Raw genomic sequence first — 23,001 nt, forward strand, 5'->3', positions numbered from 1 at the left:
CACATGCCGACTTAACAGCCGCCTGTCTTTGCACAAGAAACATTTACGCACACACTTACTTCACACCTTTAGAGTTCCTATTTCTACAAAAAAAAAAAACACATATTTTTATTTCATGCAAATTTACACACTGGCATGGGATTAGATAACCCAAAATAGGACTTGTGTTACGTTTCATTGGAAGTGCTGTCGGCTTTTAGTCAGTCGGCAAATCTACAAAAATGCTCATGGTTCAGGAGGAAATTTCAGACATGTTCAAAGTTAGCATTAGCTGCATCAAGTGTTGTTTAATAAGAGGCTAAACGTCAACGTTTTTTCAGGCTGTCATCAACAGTTTGAGCTACAGTGAATGAGACAGAGCTGCGGCTCAGTCCGAAAGGAAACACCACACAAACACAAACTCCTGCATAGACATGCAAACATGCCAGCAACACGCACAATCCCACACACACACACACACACACACACACACACACACACACACACACACACACAGACAGTCACAGAGTGATTTCAGCAAAATCAAAGAGACATTTTTTCGGGCCTCGCAGGCAGAACACAGCAGCAGTGTTTTATACAAAATATATAGAATCAGACATGGTGGATGTGTGACAAATAGGACATTAGTTTGGATCTGTTCACATGAAACGCACAATAACACCGCAGCACAGCTTTTAGTGTGGAACGATGGAGAGAGCGTGGCCTTATATTTCTCAGGAATCGAACGATGGGGTTTTAAAGTAGACGTGTGTCAAGACAGTTTGAAAAGAGCCACGAAAATTTCCCTTTTGCTTTATTTTTTGGGGGGATTACGCATGTCTAAAATTTGCGTCAAATACTTTTAAGAAATTTCCCTGAGAAGAATAGAGCCTTATTATTTATGGGCATAAATTACACGCCATAAATTTCACACATTCTGTACTGTATATGTTTTTGTGTTTAGGTTTTGCATGTTTACCCTTGTGTGCGTTGGCATGAAGTGAAGAAGGAGATTTGAGGCTGCATTTTGATGTCCTGCAATCCCGTTCTCCATTTTAAAAGCTTCAAACGTGTGAGGATGGGAGCGGGGCGAACAGGCATGCAACCCCACAGTACTCACAGACAGTGAGGAAGATCACAGAGAGCAAAGCAAAGGGTTTTTTTTTTATCATGCAGAGAAACACAAGAGCATGCAGTTATACAAAGTGACAAGCTGGGAGAGACAGACAGATAGACAGGCAGAAGAGAGAGACAGGCCGACACACACAGACAGGGCTCGTCCCTAGTTTGGTAATCCGATGGAGAGATTAGCAAGCAGGCAGCATTTGGGTCGGATTATCGAGTCATTAGAAAAGACTGGTGCTCCAGAGCCTCTCTTATGTGTTAATGTGGCTTTACAGATCCTCAGTGCAGTCTGTGCAGATTGTTGAGATTGTGTGGTGAGTTTCTACTGTAGATAGTCTTTCAATATGTAAATAGGGCCACATGAACCCAATGCCCTATGGACTGATTTGTGTGTGTTGTGTGTTTGTGTGTGTGTGTGTGAATGTGTTATTTAGATTTCATATGAAACACAGTGAGCTTTGGGACTTCTGTTTTTTTTTTCTTAAATTACAGAATTTATTCCAAAAATTAATTTGTTTAAAAATAAAGGAAATTTAAAGTAGATATTTCAGTCTCTATTTCATTTATTTTGAATAAAATATTTCTAGACAGTAATTTTGTACAGTTGAAGCTTTTGTCTCTCAGTTTTAAAAATTAGTGAATTTATTAAACCTGTACTTTTTTCTTTTCCTCTCTTTTTTTTTTTTTTTTTTACAAAATCAAAAAACATACTTTTTTTCTTCAAGGCAGGCAAACTCACTTAAAAAATCTTGACTCAAAATCGTCATTTCACAACCATCAGATTTTTATTATTTTTGTTGAATACTCATTTTTGTCCTTAATAATTGTTCAGATTTTTTCCCGTTGATGAGTTATTTACAAAGAGACGAATAAAGGTCTCAAAGCATATGCACCAGCTTTATATCTGTTTAGCTGCAGAGCTATATGAGCTGTAGCATTTAGCGCTGCAGCTCTGTGGGAATACCGAGGTATATAGCTTGCGTACACTTGCAAATCATACAGCTGTGATGTTCAGTGATGACAGGATTTGAACAGGATCAGGAAGAAGCCTGAGAGCTTACGAGTGTAGCTGCCTGTGCACCAGAGCCCACATATGTAAAGTACCTCATGTGGATTTTGTGTATCTACTCTGTAAATATCAGTGGCCATCCACACACCTCAGCTGCTTTTGTGTGAGTGTGTGTGTGTGTGTGTGTGTTGAGTTGTGTCAGGGTTGCGAGTAGCTGAGCAGTTTATCGACAGCTGATCAATGCTGCTGACACACTCTGTGTCAGATGTGCTGATATGGTCCAGTGACCGCAATATCAGTTTCAATATCTCTCAAGTGGGCAGTGGAGCCCCTGATGAAAGTGTGTTGTGTGTAAGTGTGTGTTGTTAAATACTAAAATATGTACAACATCACGTGTCAGCAATTTTTTTTTTCAACTCAACACTGACCAAGCAGTTTTTGAGCGAGCCAAACCAGCTTGTAACTTTACTTCCAGGTCAACCCCACCAACACATACACACCGAAACACACACGATCTGATCTCCGTTCCCAAAAACCTTCCCTTTTGCCGCTGCCTCTGCATACACCATGCCCCAGTTCCCCACCCCCACCCTTTTTTTTGTCAAATAAATTGCTATGTGACCTACTTCCCATTTTGCACCATTTCTGTCATGTTCAGATATTACTGTTTGAACATGAGTGATATGCTTTGGGGCATACAGTATCAAAGGAAACACGGTGTTTATAATAAGGGGCAAACTGTACTGTAAAGTGTACTAAATGAAAATGTTTTTAAAATTGGGGAAACGTTACCAACAGTCTTGACAGTGTATTTTTTTTTTTTTTTCTTTCTCAGATTGTGATTTGGTTTTGTTGCAGCGTGTCGGCTTCTTTTAGTGTGTGGGCAACACGTTTGGAGCGCTTATTTATTTAAGGGCTTTTGTTTTTAAAATTGCCCTGGTATGATTTGTAATTAAAATACATGCCTCACATATTTTTCTGATTAACACATACAATAATACTCATAGCTCTCATAATAACAGGATGTCTTTGTAATGGTCATAGACTGGGGAAATAAGGTAAATCAATTTTGCAGCCTAGTTAAGCAGAAAGCACAGTGGTAATTTCCAGTAATAAGCATGGCTAATTCATTGGACCACATTGCGTTTATAACCCGGTTAAGTCTGCACTAGTTGGCATCCTCTCTTGTGTCTGGACTTAAGGTGTACATTTTTCTTCAAAAAAGCTCCTCGTCCTATAGCGCGAGGAGCCTAAACAACAAGTAGGCCGAGTAGCCACAGCAGTCATGAGAGGGAAAGTAGAATTTGTATTTTGTATTTGTTTTTCGGATGGCATTTTTTGTGTGACACTGGTCTTACAAAGATTTTGCAGATTTAATTTGTGGTGCTTTTTTTTAACTAAATCAAGCAATCAGATTTTAGTCCTACAACTACACAACAGACACAAGATGCTACCTTAAATTTCACAGATTCCTCCTTTAACGTTTCAAGATAGACTTCTCATAACATTTGAATAACCGTGTGTAAAAACGTCCCTTTCCATATCCTTGAGAAAAACTGTGATTTAGTGTCAGATCGAGCTCCCTCCTGCCTTTTTTTCGTGCAGAGATGACACCAGAGACCACACTGACCCTGATTTATTGGGATCAGAATCCACATGACAGCAATTAATTTACATCCATTAACTACATCGCTCGCTCCCTCTTTCTGGCTCTCTGCGGACATTTTGCACTCTTGCACAATCACTTTGAACATTCTCCGTTTCGCCCCTCACTCTTTCCACTTTTTCCTTCCTCAGCATGTTCTGTCGCTCTTTCCCCTTTAATCAGTCACTCTGACTCGACCAGTAGCTCCTGCATCAAGGCACTGGGATTCCATATTCCTAATCCATTTATGAGACCTTCAGCATCCCGTCTTCCTCTGTGCATTAAGGCCTGCTACATAAATGATAATGTCATCAGGTTTGTGCTACGTGTGTGTGTGTGTGTGTGTGTGTGTGTTCTTGTTCATGAGAGGTGTGTGTGTCCTTGTTTCATAAGGAACCTCTGGCTGGCGATGAGCAAACCCTATAAGTAATCATCATGTTCCACGTACTCAGACTTTTTAATAAGCGAATCGACTATCTGTGTAATAGGAACAAATTAAACAGTACTCATCAAACAGGCTGGTTGTGATTACACAAGGAATTTGACATTAAGGTTGGAAGCTCAGCATCTTGTGATCATTTCAGGGATCCTCCATGTCGTTTTCTCATTAGAGGGCTCGACTCGTGCAGGTTCTTGTGCTCAAAGGTCTTTCTCTCTGCCCCTCATGATAAGACACTTTAGTGCGTGGCCTACATCTCTCGCTGCCTCTTTACCTCACGCTTTCTGCCTGCCAAGTGCTTTTTTGCTGGCTTTTCAACTCGCAAAAGGAGACTTTGGCTGCGGGGGGAATTTGCCATTTATTTCTGGAGACAAAAAAATGAAAAGGGGCTTAAGCACTTTGTATCTTCTCTCCTTTTCTTGTCTTCATTCTCTACGCATCTTTGCTCTCCGCACCATTGTGGAGTCTCTTCATCCAACCCAGGCCTCTATGCCTTTTGCTGTGTCCTCAGGGTGAGACGAGCAGGAGAGCTCGACTGGATAAATGCACGGGGGGTTGGGTGGAGGATGAATCCTGTAGACTCTCTAAATGTATATGAATTGAAAGAAACACTCTCGAACAATCCTGGTTAAGCACAAAGGTAGCACGGACGCCATTACGCCATTGCATTAACACCGGGCTGCATGCACACTTGCTAAGTATAGCCATGAGTTACTGCACACTCAGCTGAACACATATCCAAGCGAGCATAGTGCACGTGCCTGATTGCAAATTTATTCCAAAGAGGAAGACAATGCAGAAATCCTTCGCTCACATCTCCTCACCGCCGTAGCTTGGGGACAGGTTCTAGCAGTATCTGTGTTAGGATTGGCTGAGGATGTTATGCAGGAGGAAAAGTTGCAGTTGGCAGCAGACAGAAAGACACAGCAAGGGGAGCGGGGGTTCACAATAAAGGATTTTAAACCAAAGCCTCTTTGGTAAAGAGGAGGGAGGGAGGGAGGAAAGAATGGGGCTGTGGGGGTGGTGGATAGATACAGAATGACACAAGGTCCAGATTAACCCTAATCTCAGGCCTGGTGGTTTAGGTGAGGCTGCGGGACTGGAGGAAGCTATCCCATGCCAGGTGGTCATGAGGAGGTTAAAACTGGGAGAGAGGTGGGGGGGGCACATGGAGGATGAGCATGGGACAGGGTGTTGCTAGGGAAGACAGAGAGAAAGAGGGAGAGGAGGAGAAGATCGTGGAGAATGAAGTATTTCAGTACATCGACTTTTAGCGGATAGAAATGAAACCAAAAATTCAAAATGGCCGACAGAAACAGAGAAGATGTTGAGGATCTGGGTGGAGGTGGGAGTGGGGGGCTGCACAGCTACAGAACAGCAGGCGCTGTGACGGTGGCTGCAGGGTGATTGGGTGGTTGGTGCATGGTGACAGTGGCACATGCCCTGGTGCATGGGATTATAGGGACACTCAGTAATCTGCTGTTTAGGCTGTATGTAGGGCAAGAGTGGCTTAGCCCAGCCACACTTAGCACGGGTGGAGCAGCAGAGCGAGAGGGACAGGAAGTGGACTGCTGTTATATAGCTGCACTCATCCCGCTCCAATCACCCCTGCTTTTCTGGATTTATTTCTTTACTACTTTTTTTGTTCCTCTAATGTGACATTTAAAATGAAATCTATCTGGGCTGTCCTGAAATCTTCAAATGCAACAAATGTGCAAAAGATAAACAATTCAGAATCATTGTTAATCATAACTGGACACAGGTTTTTAATAGTCAATCAGAATTGATTAAGATTTTATCCCTATGCTCAAGATTTTGTTATATATATTTTTTTGTTTCAAAACAGTTTTTAGAGCCATGTTACTTATGAAGCAGCACTTACACGTACCTTAATTTAGGGATCAAATTAATGCAAGTCTTCCACCGTGCAGCCTGGCCTGCAGTCAGTTGTGACCCATTTAGCGAGCGCTGTAGTTAACTTCTATGTAGTTTCATCCACAGATCTGTGGTGATTTGCACGCTACAAAAAACTGCAAGTTGTGATGCATGACAGTCTGATTGGCTGTGTCTGTGTGCTTTAATTGTAGGTGGTAGCTCAGGCTCAGAAAAAACAGGAGTTTTTTGTTTGTTTGTTTGTTTTCTGACTCATCAGCTGAGCTGTCTTAGGATGTTCAAGCAATATCTGTCATTCAAAGGTAAAGTGGTGTCATTTTTTTCCATCAGGGCGGCAGGAAGATGCTGCAGTGGCTTAACTACGGTGTGCCAAAAGGAACAAAATAACATGCAGTTTTTAAAAAAGTATGAATACATTTCAGACCTTTACTGTGTCAATGTTAATGCATTAATGCTAACAGCCCCAAGTTTAACGTCATTCAAATTAGCTATTCAGTTAGCAAGTTCGACCCAAAAATAACAATTTGTCATTTAAAGACATTTTTCCTAAAAATAAACTGAATTCCTACAAGTAGGCAGTGTTGGGAATAACAACGTTTAAAAAATGGTGTTACTAACGCCATTACTTTTTCCAGTAGCAGGTAATCTAATTAATTACTATTAATGTTATAACGTCATTATCGTTACCAGAAGTGAAATGTGGCACGACACTATTTGTCCGATCTGGCTCACTCAGCCAAGCACAAAAAGGAGCTGCTGATAAAATGTTGGGAAAAGCGGGCAGACACACAAGCAAACATGACTATAATCATGTTGACACGTTTTTTAGAAAAGAGCTGATTTTCAAGTGAAGTTTTCAGCAACAAATATCACACAGCCACCTGTGTGCGTCTCTGTGTAACCTGCAGTGGGAGAGAAACTCCTGCACCTGCAGCATCTGTGGATCAAACCAACTAGAGGGAGAGGGGTGGATTTTTTAGAGGTTTGAATGTAAGGCACAGGTAGCCGACTTGTTGTGACTTATATATTAGAGATAATGGGACCATTCTTAAGAATAAGGGGGCATCAGGAGAAATGACAAGTTGGGAATGGATCAAAAGGCAAGGGGAAAAAGCAGGAGAATCCCTCCTAAATGAGGAGTGTTGGCATGTCTATCCCACCTAGCTCGCTCAGCCAGATACAGGACAGAAGCTGCAAATTTGATATGCGCAAGTCCGGAGCGGTCTGTCAGGTTAAAACTGACGTTTTCAGGATGAAAGCACAGGCACTACTTGGCAAGAACATACACGTGAATATTATTGAGCAAAACCTGCTCAAAATGTGATTTTTTTTTTTTTTCAAAATTGAAAGTTTTCTTAAAAAGTAACACAATAACTCACTTTTCCTATTAACTGTTAACTATTACTAATTACTTTTTTGAAGTAATTTGCCCAAAACTGCAAGTAAGTAGCCACTCCTCTGAGTATTTTTCAACAAAAAGACAGCAATTATATATTAAATATTATCCTTATCTACAAGATTTCTATTTTTGTTTTCTTAAAGTACGCTCCTGATAGTGATTATGTTTGTGGAGCTTAAATGTTGAGTCATTTATGGACCGGATTAATCTGAGAATATGCCAACAATGGCCTCATCTGGAGGCTGCTTAAAGTCACTTCCATCTCCATTTGTTGATTCTCAGTGGGTTTTTTAGAGTATAACAACATGATACGTTTGAGTTTTGGACAGTTGAGCCCCTTTTGCACCAAGCAGTCCAGTTTGGATCAGTACAGTTTGGTATGGATTGGATCAGTGAAGCCTGATCCTGTTTGAGTATCCGCTTGAGGCTAGCTCCGGAAGTACTAGGAGTCACATACACACCAAGCCAAAAAAAGCTGTTTTCAAAGCAGAAATTAACCTATTTACAACCTGGTTCAAAAAACGTCTCCTGTCTGAATCACAAATTTTTTTGAACTCGGACGTTCAGAGAATATTAAGATTCCAAGATCGCCTAATTAGAGGCAAAGCTCAGGATCACGTGACAGACAGGTGCCCTATAGCTGTACGCAAAGCCCTTGCCACTACCAATATGTCCGTGATTGCTAATATGCTTCATTTTCCGTTTCAGAAACAGACGAGTGACATCGGGGAGACTACGTCCATGTTTCATACAGTCTATGGTTTCCACGGCCAACTGTGCCCCCCTGGCACAGTGTACCCCACTAACAAGACCAACGAAGAAGAAAAACGCGTCACAGTAAACAAAGAGCACCGTTGAAAGAGATCCAACAATTTGTGATTGGCATGTGGCTCTTTGTTACAAAGCTCTGTTTCAGAGATGGCGCTGTTACACGGTAAGTGACGATTCTTTTGACCTATCAACAGGGTTTCTAGTGCCACCTTCTGGGGTCAGATTGGTATGTCTGGCACCCCAATGTAATGATCCTCAAAAATGGGACCATAGACGTTGGTAATTTGGGGACCTGTCCCGGGGTTAGTCAGTGGAAACACCACAAAATGTGGGCAGTACCAAGACAAACCAAACTAAACCACTTGATGGAAACAGGGCTTTAGTGTGACAGAAAGTGAAAAGAGCCTTCTCTGGACATATTTTTTAAGGATTGTTTGACCGCTTTGCTGATAAATTAGGAAAACAATCTGCAAACCAACAGAAAAGGAAGAAAGGAAGTTGTAAATACTTTTGCTGTGCATCATAACAACTGTTACTGTCTTTGCTCTACATTTCTTGCAGCATGAGACTGACCTGGTCCAACTCACTGAGGCCTGTGCAGAGCGTGGATTTATCTCTGTACATCCTAGAGTCTTCAACTTAGCTATCTTGTCTTTTTGCCATTCAAACACATCTCAGCCTCCTATCCCCTTTTTTCCAATAAGCCAGATGATTTATGTCAAGTGAAGTCAAGCATGGGCCAGGATATGAATCAAAATTTGTCAAGCTGGCTTTTCCCACTCACGTCTATGAAATGATTCTGCTTAGTTTTGAATATGAATCCCGGGAGAGTGCCACGTTGCTTTCAACCAAATGTAGCTTCAGCCGAGCAATCAAAGCCTTTGTTTTTCACACCATCCCACAATCCCACCTGCTTGGGCGAAACGACGGAGGGCCCTTTGAAAACAACGAGGCGGCATGATTTATTATTCTAATTAGGCAAAGTGAGACTTTAGCAAAGCCACAATTACACTAAATGGCCAAAACAGTTTTCTGGTTGGCTGACTCCTGTTCCGTTCAGATGTTAATCAACGGTAGCAATTGAGCCAAGGTGCAAACTGCTTGTGAGTCACTGTATTGCCTGGTAATATCTCCCACAAACATACAAACAATCAAACAAACACTAGAGTCCTGTATTGAATTTAAAAGACATTTTGGCTGATTAAATGAAAGTGTAAAAACATGTAAACACACAGCTTGAATCCCAACAACCTCTCAGTATAACAGGGTTTGATGTGCAGTGATACTCAGGGAAAAAAAAAAGAAAAAATCTGCTGCCGTTTTTTAATTCCAGGTCATTTCATAATCTCTTTGATACTCACTCACATCTGCACATCTCTTCGCTCTCACTCACAATCAAACATCTGCAAGCTGGCACACTCACTAAATCCTCTGCTACAACACACAAGCATCACAATCCAAGCATATTCAGTCACCCAACACGTGCAAATCACACATGTGCACATTAGAGAGCATGCACACATATGCACCCAGGCAAAAACACTTATGCATGCAAGTGTACACACAGATGCACACTTTGACTCAAACTGCTGCTGCACTCAACCAATGATCTGGTTTCATTCACCGTAAATGAAAAGCAATTCTTCCCTCCTTCAGAGACTCAGAAAGAAAACACTTCATTTATTGATCAGTTGTGAAAGAATGCACATATCCACAAATGCAGGAAGCGAACACAATGTGGGCTTTCTCTGTGCATGCATGTACTGTATATGGCGCCAGCGCTGAGCTTCTCATCACCTTTTTGTCCCTCCTCCCCTCTCTTCCTCCTACATCCCCACACACCAACAAAACACCCCAATCATCCTGCATCAACAGGCATGTGAACCCACTGTTCAGTTCATCTCTTCCTTTTCCTCTCTCCCTCTCTCCCCTCTCTCTGCCCGCTCTATTTTCACCTGCGTGCTTCCACTCTCCTAGCTTTCGGGTAATTACCTGGCATTTGCATTGCAAAGTCCCCTGTGCCGCCCTCAGCTCCTCCGCAGGTGATTGAGCTTCATTTCCCCGGCAGATAAGAGAGAGAAAAGAGGAAGAGAGGAAGAGGAGGATTGCAGCAGGGTGTGATGCTATTCTGGCTTGCAGGATGTAGGAACAATGCCCTGGATTCTTTGTTACCGCTAAATTGGCTGGTTCAGAGCAAGCACAAGAAAAGTTCCCACATGTAAATAACTATCCCTGTTACAATCACACTTCAGGTGTGGCTGTGACAAAAAGTAAGAACGCAGCAAAATGGTTCCTGAGAGTGACCCGATGAACAGACAATGCTGTCACATTGTGTGTGTGTGTGTGTATCCTGGACCACTAGGTCAGCTTGATTTCACTCTACTACTCTACAGCTGTGTTTTAGTCAATGGGACAGGTGGGTGCTTTAATTTGTTGATGCTGATCAATTTTTCTTTTTTTTTTCTTTTTTTTTCTAAACTTTTTGGTCCATTGACTTTTCACCTACAACAGAATGTGCAGTTATTGATGCTGGAAACACTTTCGCTCTGCCCAGGTGATTGATGTGAGCCCCACTTGATGACATTTGCATCGCAATTTGCAACTTTCTGGGGGTTTTTGTTTTTGCCCTCATGTCATTGTAAAATCAACTTACAACTTCCAGGGATAATTTTACAATGTTTGATCCAAGGGTCAGAACTGAGATTGGAAAAATGGAAGTTTAAAATTTGCTGCTCAGTTTACTTGGAAGGAGCCACAGAAAGAGCTTAGGATACATAAATGTGTCTCCCTGAGTGTTTTTAAGGTGCTGTTGTACAATCTTGAAAAAACGGACATATGGCTGCAGGTGTTATGGATTTGAAATGCTTTGTGGATGTGTAGTTAGCACTGTCTGTATCAGAAACTTTGTAAATTGTGGCTATCTTGACCTGGATAATCTTGTAAAAGAGTTGTTTAACCTCAACAAGCTTTATTTTCATGGCTATAAATGGTGATTATTATTGGATAGTTTGTTTTAAAAATGGACCATACACATTGATCTTTCTTTCAGTTTCTATAGTCTTAAATCCATCCCTTGGTCAGTATTGAGTGAGCCACAGAAACATCATTACCATGAATGCAGAGCTTAACTCGCGTCGCAGGTTATTAACAATGGACTCTTGAAGTTATAAGGCATCAGGATTAACCCAGAACACGTCTGTAAAATGAACCACAAAGGAAGACCTTCCCATCCATACATCCACACTTCAGCCTGATGTAGCAGAAGCACCTCCCACTAAATGAGAGCGGGTAATTGGGGCGAGCTCATTTGCATGCAGCACGGTGTGGATATTTATTTAAATTTAATTTCGTTCCCGCACGCGGCGCACTGTAGGCTTTTGTGCCAAAGTCATATTAACCCCTTGATTAGTTAATATGCAGTGCACGACGTTGCCCACGCACGATGAATATTCATACTGATGGCGTTTTCGCCGTCGTCTCTCCTCCTCTTCCCTCCCTCCTCCCTCCTTCCGTCGCGCCGGCCCCGCTGTGAAACGTAACGACGTGGTGCTATGGAGGTATCCCGGAAGAAAGTATCACTTTTCCAGGTGTTCTCACAAACACAAACACTACACACCGTTTGGTTTCTGCTCCTGTCTGTGTCGCTCGCTGCTGCTGCTGCTGCTGCTGCTGACTCAATGGCAGATAAATACAAGCTCCCAACCAAAGACCGCGCTCTGAAAGGAAGAGAGGAGAAAATGGTCGTGGCAGGTAAATTACACACCGTGACAGGCTGCATCCACAGCTCAGGGATGGGTGACACTTTGTAAACTGTTCACGTGCTTAAGTTACGTGCTTGAGACGCACGTAAGTGACCTTCAGTCAGTTTAAAGAAGAAAAATAATCAAAGAAAATGCCTCCTGTTGCTATATTGAACAATTAATTGTTGTATCAGGTGATTTACTCCAAGATTTATTTATTTTTATAAAATTAATTAAATGCAATAAAAGTAACATTTAAATGAAAGCCATGTAGAAAATTTGCATCTGACATGTTTGGTATTAAGAAATGTTGAGTTAGAGCAACCCTTCCCTTTTTATGACTGTAGCATGAGTCAGAATTTGTGCAAGAATTTGGAAACACAGTAACACTGCTTTACTCTGCAGAAAAGACGAAAAAGCAGCAATCTTTGTATTCTGGTGTTTGCAGTTATGCAGTTATAATTAGATATAACTGGGTGTCCTTTCATGAGAAAAAATGTTGATCATTAAGTAATGATGGAGAAATTTTCCCACCAGAGGATTTGTTGCTTTCAAGTTATATCTTGCCTGTTGCTTTGAAATGTCATCAAAACAAACTTTTATTTGGCAAGGTAGTAAGTACACCTTTATGTCTTTGTGCACTACGTGGTGATTATTGGTAGAGATTATGCGGCCTTGTCATGGGAAGAAGTTAAGATCTCATACCGTAAATTACGACTGATTCAGGTTGTAGCTTGTCTGTCATTTTTTTAACGATGGGAGAAAAATGACACAATGTGCACATTTTTTTTACGATGTAGTGAATGATTACCTTGGCATGAATTGAACTCTGTGGTATTAATTTCATAGATAAAAAGATAAACAGACGGGGCTTTTTTTGGAAGACTGGCAAATTACCATCACCGCCCTTGCCAGTATTTACTTTTTCATTCAAGTCTTGACCAACAGAATCTGTCAAGCAGATTTGACCTCAGAAAAGAAGTCAGTCAGAAGTACTTTAACTGTTTAACATGCTCTGTGTCTTGTAGATTTAAGTTTTGTTCATGGTTTCATGTTATAATTGAATTCTTAAGTGGCAGTAAAAGTTTGACGGGATGTGTAGTGCCATTGTTGGGAACAGCTTATTGTATGGAATCTGCACCAATTCTGATGATGCTTTCAACAGTTTTAGCTTGTGCACTAGAATTGTGTTTCAGGTACTTTCGTTACTTTCGTAACAGTTTTGGTGCCTTTGATATTTCAACTTACATGACCTCTGTCCACATCAGAATTAAATGCCTCTTTCTGCCTTCTGTTGTCAAACATTGAGTGGGCTCCAAGTGGAAACCCGTCGAACCCGCTCTTCTTATCTTGGCCATTATAATTCTTTGATTAGATATTTATCATAACATTCTTTGGTGACAGAGTCTGTAACCACGAGTCAGTGACCGAGACGACACATTGAAATTTGAACCTGGTCCCTGTCTTCGTGCTCTCAGAGTAAGATCCCACAAAGTGCAATGTAGGAGCAGGGTGTGAGTGCATATGAGGAAGTGGTGCCGCAGCGTCCAGGGGCCCATCTGGGCATTATGCGCATGAAGGCTCCGCCCCGTCGTAAGTTCCTGCTCCGTCTGTCGGAGCAGCTCGGAGACACCGCATGGCAGAAATCTGTTCCACCCCTTTCACCGTGGGGTGCAGCTTAGGTGGGGACAGGGTTGTTCTTGTGTGTGCATGTGTGTGTTTGAATATTGGTGTTTGTCGCTGCGGGCTGGTAAGCATGAGTAATTCAAGGACTGTCTCCACATATTCCCTGTGCAGTCCCAGCCTTGCGTGTGTGTGTGTGTGTGAGTACACACATTTTCCTTCTCCCTGCAATAGAGATCACTAAGTCTGAAAGTTGCATCTTAAAAGAAGCTTCCAGTTCCTTGTTCTGGTGTCCCGGTGTCCTGCGTCCCCTCCCTAGCTTCAGTCTGTATAATGTAACTGTGACCTTGGCGAGAATGATCCAGTGGCAGATTGCTACATGGTAGGGGCACAGTGGCTATTATTTTGAGTCAGTGCAGTATAGACTGCCAATATTTCTTCCAAACAGGATGGGGGAGGTCAGCTGACCAAAATCAATCTCTGTTACATGCTTCACTATAACTCTTCAAAGCAGGTTCACAGCGAAGATATATTTCTGGTATTATTTCTCTGTTGTTTTCCCATCTCTGCCGTCCTAGATGCCCTTGATTTTTTTTTCACTTTTTGCAAATGGTTCAGGGGGGTGAAAAAGAATGAGCAACTAAATGAGAAGACATGCAAATGATGTATGAAGGGGTAGATAAATAAAGGGATTTGCTGTTAGGAAGCACTGTTTTTCACTGATAGAGACTGGTGCTTCAGTGCAGATACATCTTTTTTTCCTGCTCAAGTTTTGCTTGGTATCCTTCAGGTAGTTTGGTCTTAGTGCCACAGTAAGTCATGGGAACTGGAGACCTGTTCACACATGCACTGCAACCTTGAACATTTCTCAACATTGTTCTTGTAGGGTAGTTGTGTGAACAAAAGCATCTCCCCTTGGCCTATAGCATCAATTCTCTGCCAAGACCTGGTACAAAAAGTCAGGATGAACTAACGTGTGGATAAACCAGGTAAAAGTCTGGAGAACACACTGCATGAAAGCAGACAGGGTGATGACTTTCACTTTAATGCTCTCCTCAGATGACCCTAGTCTGTAAACTACTGTTGTGCTTGTGTTGCATAAAAGATATTATAGATTTTGTGGCGATATTAACACAAAAAGTGTCCATTAGAAAGAGACTCCTCCTTGTCCTACGTGCATTACTCTGAACTAAATTGACCGCAGCACTCTTAGCTGTGAGCATGAGTTTGACCCTGATACTCTACACTAGTGTGGTGCATGAAGAGATGGGAAAGTTTTCAAAAATAGAGGTGCATCACAATAAATTAGTGTATTGTGGAAAAGTAAATTTATTAAGTTAAATTCAAAAAGTGACACTCATATTATTCACAGATTTAAAACACTGAGGGTAAAATGTTTCAAGAATTGATTTCCTTTAATCGTGATGATTATGGCTTAAATAGGAAGAGTGGAGAGGAACAGATTCTGAGTTGTTAGAAGTCCAACTGATGTTTTAAAATGACGTGTGATTAGCTGGTGTGGGTCTCCCATGTTTTTCTGAAGTTTGGAGTCAACTCTGTCTTTCAACAGGAAATTTTAGAGCACTTCTTGTGTCCTTCCGCTAACTTTATGTAGATGTTGATTTAATTTGGACTTGGCTCCTGCCCACACTGCCAGAGGGACCAAAGACTGGTTAAAGGACCATGGTGTTACTGTGCTTGACTGGCCAGCAAACTAATTTGTTTAGACCAAGATGAGAGACATCAGACACAGTAATGCAAACAAGCTGAAGGCCGCCATCAAAGCAGCCGGAGCTTTCAGAACACCTCAGCAGTGCCATCAGCTGATCGCCTCCATGCCGTCCTGCATTTATGTAGTAATTCATGCAGAAGGAACTATGAATATGAGTGCATTTAAAGCCAGGCATAATATTTTAAATAATCTGATTCAGCTGTATCTCAAACTGCTAGATCGCTGAGTTCAAAAGTTTGATACCTACGAATCATGTTCTCAAACTATAACACCCAATGCACTGATGCGCCTTCACTGCTCAAACTGTAAGAATATACCACACGTCAGACTCTGTATCGTTCTTCAGTGGTGTTTGGGAGCTGGACTCTAGAATCTGGAACTGTAAATGTGAAAAAGAGGTTGGAGAAGAAGAAGGGGAACCCAGAAGTCGGAGACGCACACCGAAGGCGCTCGACAAAAACAAACGCGCTGCCTGCCTTGGCAATTTGTGCCATTCTGTGCGGAAAGACGACAAGAACAAAAAGAAGATGTGTATGGACAAGGACATGGCTGGGTAGGAGTTGGCAATATGGCTTCTCAATTTTTCAGCAAGAACTGGAGGTAAGCAGCTACAGCTAACAGCTAAATTGCATTTGGCATTTTTTTGTATCTATTTTGACGCCACTTCAGAGATCGCCCATGCTCTGTTCTCTCGCGGCACTGCTTTTAGTGTGCAGTGCCTTCAAGAGGAGCGACCAAGATTAAGAACATGTTTGATTTTCTTGCGATCAACAGATTTGTGATTTGGGACACGTCGTGAGGTATTACTCCCTTCTCATTACCCCACGTATACTACACAAAGCACGACATGTGATTGTGCCAAAATTCGGCCCGATCCATAAATTAGAGGCAAGAGTGGCAAATCATCTCAGAACAAGCCAACTATCTCACAGTGTATGCCTGGCTTAAGTGAAGATACTTTTAAGAAAGCTAAAAATTTTTATTAAATCCTTTCTTCTCGGTGTCTTGCTAAGTTTGTGTAATATTGACTCTGGGTTTTCACTAACTTTGAGCCATAATTGTTACAAGTGAAAGAAAAATGCTTGAAATGTTTCCCTCTGTGTGAACTGAATCTATATAATGGATGCTTTTGACTTTTTTTATTTGAACTACGGAGGTAAATTAACTTTTCCACGATATTCTTATTTATTGAGATGTACCTGTATATGGGGCCAGAATGTTGGAAAATGATAAAGGAAATGCATTAAAAGGAGCTTACGCATGCGAGGACTCAATGAATATTTACTTCAACTGTCTCCAAAACCAAAAGCGCACAAGGTCTACCCCACCCGCTTCTTTCCTCATCCATGTTTGGGTAAAGATATACTGCCAGGCCTCAACAGGATGTGCCTCCATCTTGCTGGATGGAGAATGTGCAGCCAGAGCCAATGTAGGTAGCCTTCCCCATAGCAACTGTTTCCGTTGCTAGGATACAGTATGTATGGAATTCATGGACGCTTCAAAGTTCCTCCCATCAGAGTCCAGACAGTTTTCCCAGCCTAGCCAGAGGCGACGTTAGATAGATTTATAAAGTCACGTTACCAAGTTGGGCTAATTGTTACTCACCTCTTCCTGTTCCTAAAACTCTACCATCACCCTCCAGTCTTGCCTCTTTCCTCCCCTCCCCTCTGTTGCCCCACTCCTTCCTCCCCTACCCATCCTCCCATACAGCAGAGGGTAGTTGGCACCATTATAAAGCGTCAGCCTCCTCCGACGACTCGTGCCTGACTCTCTGCCAACCTGTGTGAAGCTAGAAAGAGGAAAAGGGAGGGAAGAGGAAGATAGAGAGAATGGATTTTTTTGGGAAGGAAATAAACAGAGCAGCCTGGAAATCAACCTTTTCTGTTTCCAGTCTTGGCATCCAGGGATGGTACCTCTCCTGTTCCTCTGCGTGAGGGGGCAGCAGCGCTTGGACTGCAGTTTTACGGGTGAGAAACACGGGACCACAGCTAGAAACGAAGGGTAACAAAGATCAAATACCCACTCAAAACGAGTACAGCTTGATCGCTTAGCAACAGATTGTTGTACCCTTGAATGATAGTAGCCACGATTCAAGCAAGGTGGCAGGGCGCCGGGTCTGGTGTTTTGGTTCTGGTCCAGCCGCCTACAACCATCAAGCTAAAAGCAACAAAAGGTGACCAAAGTTTTCCGCCTCAGCCCCGCTGTACTGTACTGTTCTTTTCAGATATCCTCAAAAACCAAGGTGCACAAAAGAAATTACGCCCATATCTCATCCAAGTTGGTAAAGAATCCTTTTCATGAATCCATCCCCCATATTCAGCCTGTTTTCTTCTTTGTGAGCTCAGTCGGTCACCCGCCCTGCTTGTGTTTTTGCCGTCCTCTGTTCTGTCTTTTGCAGGCGTAGTGAGGCAGAGTAGTGAGAGTATTCAGCCACTTCTTTCTCTCTGCCTGTGTGTGTGTTAAGGTGGGGTAATTCTGGCAGAATGGGGTGTGGGCGCTGGGCTGGCAGGGGGATAGGAGGTGGGGGGTAAGGCACAGTGAAAGGAGCGAGCCTGGCACTACCTGGACCTCTGCCAGCTGCTCCATGGGAGAAATACCCACAGCAGAGGTTGGTGTGAGAGCAATTGTGCAGCTGATTGAGTGCTTGTGTGCGTGCAGGCACGTGCTTGTGTGAGAGGAGCGAGGGATGATGGGAAGGCGGTGTGAGGAGGACGGTAACAAGTAAAGATGGAGGGTGGGGAGGGTTGGCTCACACTTGGTTTCTCTGGACACTGAAGTGTCGTTGTGTTCTTGGCCATCTTCATTTTTACCTCTCTTCTTTTGTTTGTTTATTTGTTTGCATGTTTGTTTTCCCCGTGTCCTCTCTTGGATGAAGTGCCTGGTCGCTTTATATAGAGCCCAAAGGCATGGCGGTCTGAAAGCCAAAAGAATCCTTCACTGCCTTTCTGCTCTCCCTCATCTGTTGCTTCTCACTGGCTATTTACTGCTTTTATTGTTTTGGCAGGCTGATCTCTCCTCCTCCCACTCCTCCTCCTCTATCACACACTTGTCTCCCTTTCCCTCTCTCAATTTCTCTCCCTCATTTGGCAACTTCACTGCTTTTTATCTCTCTGGCCAGAGAGGCAGGACAAGAGGGTTAGAGTGAGCAGATGATGGAGATGGAACAAAACTCACAGAAGAAGAAGAAGGAAGATTTCCTCTCTCTCTCCTGCCACCTTAAGTCACCTCTGTAGAATACTTATCCAGTGCAGTCACTGACACAGATCCACTCTGATTGCAGCTGACTGTGCCGCTGAACATGACCTGGCAGAGCCAAACAACCTGCTGCTAAAAGACAGAACTGTCGCACAACAGGAGGGCAGGAAGGGACTGCCTTAAGGCAGCTGGGCCTCTGTGACATTTTATGGGTCCTTTAATGCTTCTGCAATCTGCGAGTGCAACCTCAGAAGTTTGTCTCATATCAGAAAGTGCCCTTGAGGTGGCAAAGCAAGACAGGCGGTATCAGGTCAAGTGCCTCTTTTGCTTCTTGTGGAGATGCAAGTACAGGTTTTTCCTGTCCAATGCCCGTTGAGATACTGAAAGTGCAGTACCAGCCAATGCTGAGAACCACTGAGCACCAATGCGTAAAGAAAATAATACAAGGTTAATAGAAATCACTAATACCATACGTTTTTCAAGATTTCATATGAAGCTTTCCTGTAAAAATTTGTTGTTGTATTTTTTTAATTTATCTATTTATTTATTTACTTATTTAACTTGAGACCACTTGCTAGTTTTGGTAAGTAATTATTGATATCTAATCAGGAACTATTGATGAGCATTTTCTAACTCTTGGTCTCAGTGATAAATATCAGTTCAGGTATCCAATACTATAACTGCTTCCTGATTCTAATACGGATATTAAATGCATTTAAACCTACCCAATTTTGATACTGACATTAAATTACCAATGCAGATATCCAGTACCAATAGCAGTATCCAGTTCTGATACTGGTACAGGTATCCAAATCAGATGCTTGTATTTCATACCCATATTGTACCACAAATACCTCAATACTGGTGTCCAACACCGATACTTTACCCTATACTAATACTGCTATCCAGTACAGATACTGGTAAGTGATACTCAAACTGGTATCCAGTATTGATAAGGGGAATCTGTGGCCCTATGATATCATTGTTGTCTCGATCAAAAAGTTGGGGGTTTGTATCACATGCCGAAGTGTCCAAGACCCTCAGCTGAGTGTTATTGTGTAAGAATGAGAATAGCTAATACTGACTGTACAGACTCAGTCACACTGGCCACCCATACCATGGTGTACTTGGGTGTGGTTGGCCCCTGCAGCACCATTCCAGTGCTAGCTAGTTCAGCCTGCGGTCACACTCCTCCAATACAAACCAGCCTTAAGGCACGTGCATGGCCCGTATATGGCATCATAACGCATCAGTTTACAAGAAGCATGGTGTCATCAGAGTCAGCACAATGGAGAACACAGAGAAAACTGCTACATTTTTAGTTACTTTTGGGACTATGTTCAATTGTTTTGGTCTGACACAGCCCTCTAACAACGCAACTTTTATTTAAAATGCTTGATGAGAGGAGCGGTCACATGCCTGAAGTGTATTGTACTGAAGCACACCCCCTCAAAAAGTGCCAAAGCCAAGGAACTGTACCATGCCTAAGCAAGGTAAACTTGCAGGCGCACTGGCCGAACGGACTGGACTTTAGGGTTGAACTATGCTTCGGTATGGTATGGATGACCAGTGTGACCATGCCTTAAGTGGCAAACAGCGACAGTAGTGGTGGGAGCTAGTGACATAAACTAATATAAGCATACAGTGACCTGTTCACTGCATTCTAAGCTGATACACCACTGAGCAAGTTTATCAGGCAGATTGGAGCCACTTTTGACTTTGGATCATTGTGTGACATTCGACACAAGTCTCCAGGTACATGCAGAAAAATTTGCTCCCTTTTTGAGTTTCACAGCCCTTTGCATGAATAGGCACTGTGACATTGAGTGGTCAGAAACAACAGACAAGCACCATAAAAGTACCATCTGATACTTGTATTGATATCCATTGCTGGCACAAGTATCTTATTGTGATACTAGTATCCCATACCAATATTGGTACCTTATACTGGTACTTGTATTGTTTTTTTTAACTATAGCTGATCCTAGTATTAGTACTTTCATACCAATGCTGGTGCAAAGAGTGATACTGAAGCCAGTATTGATGTCAGTGCAGCCATAGACTCTTTGCTGGTACAGATCCAGGCAAAGAGCTTTTCCTATAAAATCCTTTTATACTTCAAAAAGTTGCGACTAAATTAACCAACAGTCAGTTCCTGCTTTGAATTTTTTCACACATTTAGGTCAGTGACACACCTTACACCCCTTTTAATGAGCGACCAATCACACATTAAACTTAGAGCAAGCATCCATTAATGGTATGTGCCTAAGCCCTTAGTGTACCCTGTGGCCTGTTTATCTGTAGACTAATATTAGTGGTTGCAGTACAAACCAGCCTTGCTTAGTGGAGATTTGCACGCTAAGTCACCTCAGTCTTCTTAAACCCTAATCCTCCTCACACATCTGTGGGGAGACACACACACACACACACACACACTTCCTTTTTAGCACTCTAATTCCACGCAGCACAGTTGGCAGTAGAGTGCCATCCACACCCCCCACTTCCTCCCCTCCTCCCGTCACCTCTCAGTACTCCAGTTTGTTTTACTTATGAGGTATTTTTACCAAGTAGAAGATTAGGCTTGCTCGTGAGGTTATACAAGTGTGCGCCCCTGAAGTGTCTTCAATTGATCGCATTGTGGACACCCAGTGGTGCCAGGCCTCTCTTTTTTAACACACACATGCGCAGACATGCAATAGGGTAAAAAGAGATTAGAAAATAACTGCATGATTGTGTTTAATTGTGGGTATTGAGAAGAGGACAGCAGGGATTGAATGGCGGTCAAAGCCGTGTAATCTCTTAAATGTCTTCCAGAGATGAAGCCTCCACCTCTGATCCGCTGGTCCGGGTCAAGCTTGTGACGATGCACAGAACTATGAGGCCACTAATGGACCTCTTTGAATGTAATTTGTACTGTTTGAATGCAGTGTTATGATCTTATTTTAACATTTGCACACTGTTCCCTCTCACAGATAAGCATGCAGTCAATGGGAATCCCACTGTGGAGCCTTTTCCAGACGGCACGCAGACCATCATGTTTGGTGAGACTGCACAGTTGCACGTTTTTATAATCAGATTCAGCCCAATATGGAATTTGGTTAACAGTTTGTGGTTGTTGGCACATTTTGGTGAAGTGTTGGCCTCTCTCTGGATGGTAAAATAACACAGAAGCACTAATATGGCATGCATGTGTGTGTGTGTGTGTGTGTGGGTTGTTTTGGGTGTATGTGTTTGCCTGTTTCTGCTGAGTGCAGGTATGGGCTGTTTCTGGGGAGTAGAGAAACTCTTCTGGCGGCTTCCAGGAGTCTTCTCCACACAGGTGGGCTACGCCGGAGGCTTCACACCCAACCCCAGTTACGAAGAGGTCTGCACAGGTAACTCACTCTGCACCAAACTCCTCCGCACTTTGATTCTTTGATTTATATTACCTGACTGTGGCCGTCCCTGTGCGGAGGTGAAGTGGGCTGGCAGGACATTTCTCTGTCAGATCAGTCAGGGTTCAAGAGACCAAAATAAAAGAGCAAAGGAAAGAAGAAAAAGATACAGATTTTTTTGGAAAGGGTGTTTTAAGTACAGCGCTCTCATCCTCTTGCTGCTTCCCTTCATCTGCAGTCAACTACTCAGAATGCACTGCTCCAGATGGGCTGCACCCCCCATCCCCGCCCCCCACATGACCTACTTGTAAGGATTGGGCTCTGTACTGTGCTGTACTGCGGCTTTTTTTTTTTTTTTTTTTTTGCAAACACAGGTTACTGTGTATGGAGCGCCACATATCTGCTGATGATTTGGCGAACCCAATGTTGCCAATACAAGCTTGACTTTGTTGCAAATGCTATTAAAGCCCTATAAAAAATTGCCAATGTTTCTACATCCAAAATAGTTTTTTCATGTTTGCTGCATCAAATATATTCATGTAGGGCACTGATGCATAATTCCACTGAAGCCCTCTAGTTCTGTCTTGTACTCTTCTCTCGGGTTTGAGAGTCGTGAGTTGTTAGTTTTTTTGGCTCCTTTTTTTGGAGGGAGCATCATTACAGGCAGGCGTGGAGTCTAGGTGCAGACACAGCACAGGGGACATGGAGAGGAGGGGAAAAGGGGTTTTGGTTTGGTTGGCAGACTTTCTGAGCAGAGCCCTTAAAGGGATTTTATGTTTTCTATGCATCTCCAAGTCTCTCTTTCTGTCAGCTTCCCAGCAACAAGATGGTCAGCTATAAGAGGAGGATGGAGTTGGAGACAGATGACAGAAAATGAAAGATTGAAAGCTGCAGCAAGGGAGGGGGAAACAGCTAAAATAAACTTTTTCGAAGAGAAAGAAAATTGTAGGGGGGAAAAAAAAGTGTGAGAAAGAACGGTTGCCTGTCCATCGGCTGAGAGAGTGCAGGAGTCGCTCCAATGGCCATGACGGAGCAGAACACTGCGACGGCATGAGACCGAGGAGCTGTCAACACAGC

At 42.7% G+C, this 23,001-nt stretch overlaps 1 protein-coding gene across 3 annotated transcripts in view; it reads left to right on the forward strand.

Annotated features, from left to right (window-relative positions):
• The first annotated feature begins 11,778 nt into the window (after window positions 1-11,778).
• The window catches only part of msrab (methionine sulfoxide reductase Ab), a 39,008-nt gene continuing 27,785 nt past the window's right edge, over window positions 11,779-23,001 (forward strand). For 2 of the 3 annotated variants that reach the window (XM_074692169.1, XM_074692171.1), the window contains exons 1-3: window positions 11,779-12,010; window positions 21,523-21,591; window positions 21,805-21,924. In XM_074692169.1, the coding sequence (XP_074548270.1) occupies window positions 11,812-12,010; window positions 21,523-21,591; window positions 21,805-21,924 (388 nt within the window). In that variant the 5' untranslated portion in view covers window positions 11,779-11,811. Of the gene's footprint in view, window positions 12,011-17,100; window positions 17,323-21,522; window positions 21,592-21,804; window positions 21,925-23,001 lie in introns of those variants that run through there. The other variant, XM_074692172.1, reaches the window with a different exon arrangement.

Source organism: Halichoeres trimaculatus, unplaced genomic scaffold (assembly GCF_033239565.1).
Source record: "Halichoeres trimaculatus isolate MK-OKI-2021-1 unplaced genomic scaffold, fHalTri1.1 fHalTri1_scaffold_17, whole genome shotgun sequence".
Lineage (NCBI taxonomy): Eukaryota > Metazoa > Chordata > Actinopteri > Labriformes > Labridae > Halichoeres > Halichoeres trimaculatus.